General features: G+C 40.8%; 1 protein-coding gene across 1 annotated transcript; it reads left to right on the top strand.

Moving 5' to 3' along the window:
* Positions 1-6,820: 6,820 nt before the first annotated feature.
* LOC308372382 (intelectin-like) lies at positions 6,821-9,721 on the top strand (the record flags this gene model as incomplete). Its single annotated transcript, XM_080847536.1, has 7 exons — positions 6,821-6,887; positions 7,107-7,241; positions 7,343-7,590; positions 8,121-8,279; positions 8,369-8,492; positions 8,706-8,809; positions 9,569-9,721. The coding sequence occupies 7 exons, from the start codon at positions 6,821-6,823 to the stop codon at positions 9,719-9,721; spliced, it is 990 nt and encodes a 329-aa protein (XP_080703662.1).
* Between the last annotated feature and the right edge of the window lie 737 nt (positions 9,722-10,458).

Genomic DNA, 10,458 nt, shown 5'->3' on the forward strand with positions numbered 1-10,458 from the left:
ACACAGAAAGGCCAGCGAGACAGCCCACCTGAGAACTGAACGTCTGGGGAGGACCTGCCCACCAGAGCCAACAGCGCCCCATGCGGGAATCAAACCAATAACCTTCTTGCTGTGAGGCGGCAGTGCAAGCTCCTGAGCCACCATGCCACTCTTCAAGCATTACAACAAACAGGAGTGTTCTGTGTGACACATAAAGTAAGACTTGGGAAGAGACATACATAATACTGTGAATACTGTATACAGACAGAGCAGAGCATGATATGGTTTTTGGACCTATGCATGTTGGGCAAAGGAGAGGACATGGCTAAACCACATGTCTGTTAGAGGACATGGCTAAACCACATGTGTGTTAGAGCAGGGGTCCCCAACCTTTTTTGCACAACGGACCGGTTTAATGTAGGGAATTTTTTCACGGACCGGCTTCAAGGTGTCATTTTACACCACTTATTAGTCACGTCATCCATTCATATTGATGTGAGGCAAGCGCGAGTTTGATACAATGAAGCCCGGTATGCTCATATACACAAAAGCTAACATTAACGTTAGGTTGACCAACACCATTTGATAGGTGAAAAATCACCCTAGTTAGTTCAGGACTCCGGAGCTGCATGAAAGTATATTTATTAGACAGACAAACAACAACAATTGCAATTGGGCACAGTGAAGCCCTGATAAACTCTTCGCACAAAGTTTATATAGTCAGAAGTTTAGCTTTGAGCAGGGATGATCACGTGGTGGATTTCGCACGTCCGAGGCTCCCCTGTCTTGCAAGGATGGCAGTTTTGCACAAGGTCGGAAGAAGCACAGTTCCTTTCTTATCTCCTCTGGTCTAAACATGCTCTTGTTCATATGCAGACTTAGTGGCACCTAATATTCTAGTTACACACACAGAGAGAAAAGCCATGCTCCTGCTTTCATAAGCACATAATTCACAGGAATATATTAATAGAAGGCACTTGATTATTATATTCTTAAGTCATTAACAGTGTTTGGAAATACTCTCTATCACCATTGTATTACGAACGTTAAGTGCATGAAAAATACAACTCACCATAACTCTGAATCAGTGCTTGGTCTCCATGTGCCGAAGCAGTTTTGAAGGCTTCATTGGCTCGTTTGTTAGCTTGTCGCCACATATTAAACAGAGCGGACTTGGTGCGTGAGAATCACCTGTTACGATAAACCCGTATTTTAAGTAGCCTATCCTGGTATTGTCTGTTAAAAGAAGCTTTCTTTTTTTTGAGGTCGTAGGCTCCTCTTCTGACTCCTTAGTTGACCTTTTCACCTTTGCAAAGAAGCTCTCCAAAGATGTTAGTTTTATTTCTAATTTTCGCTAGTTTGGGGGCTTTTTTTTGAGTGACATATCACGTGAACGAGACAAGCGTCTTGACGTGACTAGAGGCACAGGCCAATGTTACGTCCGGGAAAATCCGGTAGTTTTTCAAAATAAAACACCTTTCAGACTCCAATAATTAATACAGCAGAAATTATATGAATTATTTATTCTTTCTGTGCGGCCCGGTAACAAATCCCTCGCCCGGTGGTTGGGGACCACTGTATTAGAGGACATGGCTAAACCACATGTGTGTAAGAGGACATGGCTAAACCATATGTGTGCTAGAGGACATGGCTAAACCATGATACAATTATTTTGTGCTAGACATTAAATATAAACAAATTCTACAGCAGGCATGTTAATGAAGTTTTTTGCTTTTATTTACAGGAAAGAGTTATCATGGGTTATTAATGTAGCCACTGAAATCTTTAAAAACAACCAGTACTGGCCTGTTGCCATAAAGCTTATCTGAGAAGGAAATGTTAGATGAGCCACAAATGTTTCCTTCTAGGTTTTAGGTGAGTATGACCTACGTGTAATAAATCTGGATTACTGTTTTTCTACTGTTGTTGTTGTTCATAAAAGCAGAATGGAGAAAGCAGAAAGGAGAAAACATGTTTGAGGTTAAGTTTGTAAAAGTGTTAGAAGCTGGGCCTGTCTTGTTGACTGGACCTATTAGTGCCAATGACTGTGACTGAAATAAACATGTCAAGACCTTAAATCAGCAAGCTTAGGACTCTCCTACATAAAAGCAGAGGCCATTTCCTCCTCAGATAAGGATGATTTTATAAATGTTTACAGGAATAGGGGATAACAGCTGAATTTCCTGAAACTTGTGGCTGTGTTCACCCATGTCCCCTCTCTATCAGGGCAGTTGGGTTATCATGGGTTATTAATGTAGCTTATCTGAGAAGGAAATGCCACATATATTTCCGTGTAATGAATCTTCATGGTTTATTGTTTTTCTACTGTTGTTGTTCATAAAAGCAGAAGGGAGAAAGAAGGAGGGAAAAACATGTATGAGGTTTAGTTTGTAAAAGTGTGCATTTCCCATACATGTTGTTCTCATGCACGCTGGCTCCAAGTGTCCATCCACCACCAGCTGTGGTCATGTCACAGTAGGTCTGGTACACTACCCCATTGGAGTTAAGGGTAATACAAACTGTGAGTGACCGGACGTCACCCCACGTTGTTTTAGGGATGTGGCGACTGGAATTAGTGGTGTAGGGGAAATACAGTGCAGGAGATGGTGGTTTTCGGTATAAACATATATATATATTAATTTACAGGGGGGACTGTCAACCCCAACACAATGCACACCACATAAACACATAGAAATCAAACAAATAACAGGTAAAGTCCGATCTCACCCGGGACTGAAGTAACCTGGCACCTTAGGCACCTGCTTGGTCGAATAGGCCCAAATATCGGCACCCTCTCAAGGCCCAAGCCAGGCCCAAACTAGGCCCAGGCACTCAGCCTGAAACTAAGTACATAGCAAGCGGTACCAACCAAAACAAACAAACAAAACAGGCACAATATACAAGACACAAAGACAAGGTACAAAGACACAGTATCAAAGTGTTCTAACTTCATACCTCTGACAGTGCTCTCATACCTCTCACAGACTCTCTCTCTCTCTATCTCTCTCTCTCTCTCTCTCTCTCTCTCTATCTCTCTCCATAGAAATGAGGCACCCTTCCAATAGGACACAGCCACTTGGGCTTTATTAGGAACCACATTTAAATCAGGTGAACCAGGACCCAACCATTATGGGGGAGGAGTCCAAGAGTCTTAAAGGGCACCATCCCTTTTTGCCACGGTGAGGATGGGGAGAATTCACCTTCTCACACAGACCATCTGAAATGTAATAATGCATGATGGATGAGAAAAACTGATTTAATAAAAAATGTATTTGAGGGTTCACAGTAGTCAGTGGAGCCAATGTAGTTAATCCAGTCTTAAGTAAATAATATGGGTCCACAGATGAATGATATTTCGGAATACAGTGGAGACTTTTACTGTTTTGGATTTCTGCTTATCCTGAATTAAATGCACAATCAAATCACACAAAGGGTGAAAATACATACATTCACTGTTAAGATATTCTACCTTTACCCCCTACTTTTCTTGCTGAGGTCAGCTTGAGGGTGAAGTGTTTGTCCCCTGACCTGTTTTTCTGTATAGCTTTGGGTTGTGCATCAGCGCTTTTGCCTTCAACTGTCATTATCCTGTCGTAGCACCGATAAGAAGCAACTATATTAAAACGCATGAAGAATAATATGTATGGAATCTTTTATTATTGTTTTTCTATCATCATAATCAAGTGTCTTGTAGTGAAGAGTTAGGACTTTAGGAATGTACATCATTTGACATGAATACGAATGGGAAAATATTGCAATACAAATAGGAGGAAGTGTTTTGCCTTTACTTGCAGCTGGGGAAGCTCCCTTACCAGGCAGCCCACATTCTCTACATTCATTCTCACAGAACTGAAGTATAATAACAGTGTGTAATATGACCACTGCATAAAGTGAGAGAATGAGCAAGAATGGAGTGAAACTGGGAACTAAGGAACTAAAAACGGTATTAAAAAAAATAATAGCCTATATATTTATATATACACAAAGAATTTCAGTTGCTGTGCTTTTATGCTCTAGTTTAGTGCGCTCTCCGACATAAAAGCTGTGTCCAAAATCTTATTGCAGCTGTTGATAAGCACACACACAGACACACACACACACAATGTCAAACAAAGAATGAACAAAAGCTACTGTTGCAATGTTGAGACAACTCCAACCCAGTGTAAATCTCGAATAGGAAGCTCCACTTGTGAGAGCAAGAGCTGGTAGCACGGTCTTGCAAGCCAGCGAGGGGATATCAGCAACAAGTATTGGCCGCAATCCCTCATGCAGCACAGCGTCCTCCACAACACGGGAGGGAAGGCATACAGGACTGTGTCCAGTCGTGAAGCAGAGCATCCTGACCCAGTGAGCCTGACTCCTCCGTCAGAGAAAGACACTTTGGGCCAGTGCACTGTTCGACTGTTGGCAAACTGGTCAATCCAGATGAACAAATGAGCAAGCATTACAACAAAGCAGGAGTGTTCTGTGTGACACGTATAGTAAGCCTTGTGAAGAGACCAACATAATACTGTGAATACTGATACAGACAGAGCAGAGCATGATATCGGTTTTGGACCTATGCATGTTAGGCAAAGGAGAGGACATGGCTAAACCATATGTGTGTTAGAGGACATGGTTAAACTACATGTGTGTTAGGGGACATGGCTGAAGCACATGTGTGTTAGGGGATATGGCTTAAGCACATGTGTGTTAGAGGACATGGCTTAACCACATGTGTGTTAGGGGATATGGCTTATCATGATACAATTATTTTGTGCTAGACATGAAATGTAACCAAATTCTACAGAGGGCATGTTAATGAAGTTTTTTGCTTTTATTTACAGGGAAGAGTTATCATGGGTTATTAATGTAGCCACTGAAATCTTTAAAAACAACCAGCACTGGCCTGGTGCCATAAAGCTTATCTGAGAAGGAAATGTTAGATGAGCCACAGATCTTTCCTTCTAGGTTTTAGGTGAGTATGACCTACATGTAATAAATCTGGATTACTGTTTTTCTACTGTTGTTGTTGTTGTTGAAAGAAGAAATGAGAAAACATGTATGAGGTTAAAGTTGTAAAGCACACGCACAGACACACACACACACACACACACACACACACACACACACACACACACACACACACACACACACAATGTCAAAACAAAGAATGAACAAAAGCTACTGTTGCAATGTTGAGAAAACTCCAACCACGTGTAAATCTCGAATTGGAAGCTCCACTAGTGAGAGCAAGAGCTGGTAGCAGGTCTTGCAAGCCAGTGAGGGGATATCAGCAACAAGTATTGGCCGCAATCCCTCATGCAGCACAGCGTCCTCCACAACAGGGGAGGGAAGGCATACAGGACTGTGTCCAGTCGTGAAGCAGAGCATCCTGACCCAGTGAGCCTGACTCGTCCGACAGAGAAAGACAATTTGGGCAATGCGCTGTTTGACTGTTGGCAAATTAGTCAATCCAGATGAACAAATGAGCAAGCATTACAACAAAGCAGGAGCGTTCTGTGTGACACGTATAGTAAGCCTTGTGAAGAGACCTACATAATACTGTGATACTGATACAGACAGAGCGGAGCAGTTTGGCAAATGAGAGGACATGGCTAAACCACATGTGTTGGAGGACATGGCTAAACCACATGTGTTAGAGGACATGGCTAAACCACATGTGTGTCAGGGGATATGGCTAAAGCACATGTGTGTTAGAGGACATGGCTAAACCACATGTGTGTTAGAGGACATGGCTAAATCATGATACAATTATTTTGTGTAAGACATAAGATACAACCAAATTCTACGGAAGGCATGTTAGTTTTTTGCTTTTATTTACAGGGGAGAGTTATCATGGGTTATTAATGTAGCTTATCTAAGAAGGAAATGCCACATATATTTCCGTGTAATAAATCTTCATGGTTTATTGTTTTTTTCTACTGTTTTTGTTCATAAAAGCAGAAGGGAGAAAGAAGGAGGGAAAAAACATGTATGAGGTTTAGTTTGTAAAAGTGTTCTGAAGAAGAAAAAAGGACTCACAATGTAATTTCACAATGTATTCAAAGAAACAAGAATGATTTAATTGAAGGTGGGCCTGTCTTGTTGACTGGGTCTATTGGTGCAAATGACAGACCCAGCTTGCTGATTAAGGTCTTGCCATGTTTATTTCAGTTGCTGTGCTTTTATGCTCCAGTTCAGTGCACTCTCCAACATTCAAGCTGTGTCCAAAATCTTATTGCAGCTGTTGATAAACACACACAGAGACAGACACAATGTCAAACGACTGTCTGCATTAATTCATGAAGAAGATGTATTGGTGCTTAGCACCTTGTTTCTGATTACAAGTTAGTACCCCACTGTATTCTGAAACCAAGTACTGTGTTTTGAAACACAAAGTATGGCATAGCAGGACACGGAAATTGGGAGAAATATTCTCAACGATGTTTCATCCTCTACAGGACATTCAAACACATGCATTTAAATGGCAGCTTTACAGATTTCCTATAGTCAACAAGCCCATCTGCAGCTGAAAGGTTTTACCTCAGCTCAGTGAGAATGAATGTGGTGGACTGGGGAATGTGGGAAGAGAGGGTTTGGTTTGAATGAAAAATAAACAGTTGAGAGAATTTAAGAATGTGAGAATTTGCATGAAACAAGGAAGAGGAAAAAAGTTTTCTTGGTGCTGAGATTCCATCTTCATTTTAAAAAGATGACGTCCTTCTAAAAGCAAACCAACTGGATCACCAAGGCACTATATATACTGCCCACTGGTTAGGATTAGCTCAGTCATCATTTCGCTCTCTACAAACACCAGTACTGCAGTAACAACCAGTTTCTGTCTTTTTTTCAATCAAACATGTTACGAGGTATTCTCCTGCTGACATGGCTTGCTCTGTCATCACAGCCCATCGAGTGTCGACCTGGTAAGCTTTCCGGAAGCCTTAAGGATGGCTTTGTGATAAATTATACTGATTGTATGGGTAGGCAAGGGACCACTCCAGTTTCTATGCTGATGCATCACATTCAGATATATAACAATCAACAGAAAATCAACAGTCTTGATTAGTTATGCTTACAATGAAGTGACTAAAGTTACAATTGTGTGCATCAACTTTCATATTTTCTTTCCATTTCTACATAAGGTGCTTCTCCTGCTCTTGACACCCGTCGTATCAATACTACCAATGGCAATTACGAACTGGAGAAAACTCTGGACAGATTTAGTTTTGTTGGACGTAGCTGCAAAGAAATTCAGCAGAAATATGGTGCTCGTGAGGGTGAGCCCCTTCGTTCCGACAATTTAGATTTAATTTACCCTTTTAGGATAGAAATGTATTCAATTTTTTTTTTTCATTGATCATGCATGATTTCATTTCAGATGGTCTGTATTACATCACCACCTCCAATGGGGGAGTGTACCAGACCTACTGTGACATGACCACAGCTGGTGGTGGATGGACACTGGTAGCCAGTGTGCATGAGAACAACCTATATGGGAAATGCACTGTGGGGGACCGGTGGTCAAGCGAGCAGGGAAACAATCCCAACCGCCCTGATGGAGATGGGACATGGGCCAACACAGCCACCTTCGGGACTCCAGAAGGTGCAACCTCTGATGACTACAAGGTAAAATCTTATTAACTTTCAGTACATCAAGCTCAACGAGGAACTGAGTGAGGGGAATGACAACATAATAATACTCCAGTAGCAGCCCATAGGTTGAGTATGAAATATGAGCGGTATGACATTTCTCAACAGTTTCTGGCTAATTTGACCATGAGGAACAAAACTAGGGTGCTGTAACCCTCGCGAACATTGAGATTTTGCCACGCCCTTTTAGGGCGCGTCCAGCGCATCTGTAGCTCACCTTCTGAAGGTCATAGACACTTTAAATTGGCTTGAAAATTAATAAATTAATAATTTGGGCGAAAAAAGTACTCCAGAAGAAAGCTTGAGTTGAGTATGCATTATGAGGGGCACAACGTTTATCAACGATTGCTGGCGAATTTGACCCTGAGGAACAAAACTAGGGTTCTGTCGTTTACTGTCACCCGAGCGAACATTGAGGTTTCAAGAATATGTGTATACTGTATATACCTTGATTAGACAGAATGCTTCGAATGGAGGTTTGAATATACGATCCTTCTCTTCCACAGAATCCTGGCTATTATGATATTGTAGGGGAAGATGTGTCTGTTTGGCATGTACGTAACAACGTTCAACTAAAACACTGGACCGTTGCTTCCATCCTACGATACCACACAGAGACAAGGTTTCTAACACTCAATGGAGGAAACCTCTACCAGCTCTTCAAGGTACATGAAACATCAAAAATTATTACAGACACACAATAAGTCACACACAAGTATTTGACTTAGTCTCTTTCATCCTGTATGACTTTTAGCGCTACCCAGTGAGGTATAATGCTGGAGTGTGCAACACCAACAATCATGGACCATCTATTCCTGTGGTGTATGACTATGGAAATGCTGAGACCACTAAAAACCTCTACGGCCCAAATCCTAGAAGTATGAAAATCTAAAGCATTTTGTTATAGCAAAAGTTTAAAATACACAATGACAAACTACGCTTACTAATACTAATTACTACTTCTAATATTCCTCCAACAAATCCTCCAAAGTAAATATAAATCTGACGTACCCATGTAACGATAGAAAATACTCAAATGAACGTAGGCTATACACACTGGATTGAGTTGTTAATTTGTTTTACTTTCACAGACGAATTCATTCCTGGCTTCGTCACCTTCAGAGTGTTCAACCATGAGAGAGCAGCCATGGCCATGTGTTCTGGAGTCAGACCTACTGGGTGCAACACTGAACATGTAAGAATGACCTCAACACAATGTCAATAATATCTGGATAATGTTAGCCTTGTTCAATAATTTGTAAAGGTCCAGTGTGTAGTTTTTTGTGGCATCTAGAAGTAGAAAGAAATATAGTAGTATTCATAATCATGTTTCATTTGTGTATGACTACCTGTAACTAGGATTCGTTGGGTTTTTTTCTAAAGGGAGCGTGTATGCCTACTCTTCCACGGAGTCCGCTATTTAGTTTTTAGAACTGAGAAACAAAACACTTGCTCGAGATAGAGCTTTTCGGGGGTTTATTGCTTTTCCCCGCCACCATAGGGACTAGCACTTGTAATGGGAAGGGTATGCAGCTTGTTGCAATTTAGAACTTAACCACTAGATGTCACTAAAAAACTACACATTGTACACTTAAAAAAATAAGTGTAGTATAATAGTATATTATACTATGGAGGAGCTTCTGTATATTTGAGTTGCGTAGATATGGGAATTAATTGTCAAAGAAAACACTGTTATCTGTCTGCTTAACCTTATGGACCGATGACTCTTTTATTCATACTAACAGACTTCTATTTTTAAACTGATTGATGGCAAAGTTCTGGTGCTGAAATACATTGACAGCTGATTCTACATTGCTGGCTTTTGTAGGCTGAATTACCCTCTAAATCTGTAATACACATTTGGCTTCATGATGGTAGTTTTAGTCTTGTGCATATCTAGAATGTATAACATTATAACATTTGTGCATTTCATGTCCTTCCTTTTTTCTGACAGTATTGCATTGGTGGTGGGGGATACTTCCCTGAAGGTAATCCTCGTCAGTGTGGTGACTTCACAAGCTTTGACTGGAATGGTTATGGAATCAATTTGCATTGGAGTGCATCCAGAGAGATTACTGAAGCTGCTGTTATGATCTTCTACCGCTGAGTCAAGAATGAGGGTCCAAAGATTAATGGTGGTAGATGCAATATTTTGGGAATTAATTTGTGCTCATACTGTGGAGACTTTTACTGTTTTGGATTTCTGCTTATCCTGAATTAAATGCCGTCGCACAAAGGGTAAAACTACATATATTGTTGGTTGATAGATATTCTACCTTTACTCCCTACCTTGTATTACTGGTATATTTTCTTGCTAATGTCTTCTTGAGGATGAAGGGTTTGTCAACTCTCCTGTTGTTCTGTATAGCTTTTGGGTTGTGCATCAGAGATTTGCCTTCAACTGTAATGATCCTGTCGTAGCACCTATAGTCAACAACTATAATAAAATGAATCTACATGCATGAAAATAAATATGTATGGAATCTTTTTTTCTTGTTCTTCTCTTTTGTATTTCTACCATCATAATAAGACTTTGTGGAAAATGGCACGATCACTGATAATGTTGGCTTGAATTTCTCTTAGCCTGATAGCATTATTGGGCAAAACCATGTTTATGATCTCTCTCTCATGTTCTTGCATCAATATGGGCCCCCGTCCTCTTTTCAAGTTTATTTGATAAATTTGGTATTTTTCTTCTTTAATTGAATTTACCTCCTGCTTCAGACCTTCCTCTTCCTCTACCTCCATCTCGGCCTCTGGCATGGCCTCCGCCTCTTCCTCCTTCTTCTCCTCTGTGAATTCCCACTCTCACCCTCACTCTTCTTCTTCTGACTCCTTCCATTT

The sequence above is a fragment of the Sprattus sprattus genome, assembly GCF_963457725.1.
Source record: "Sprattus sprattus genome assembly, chromosome: 1".
Taxonomy (NCBI): domain Eukaryota; kingdom Metazoa; phylum Chordata; class Actinopteri; order Clupeiformes; family Clupeidae; genus Sprattus; species Sprattus sprattus.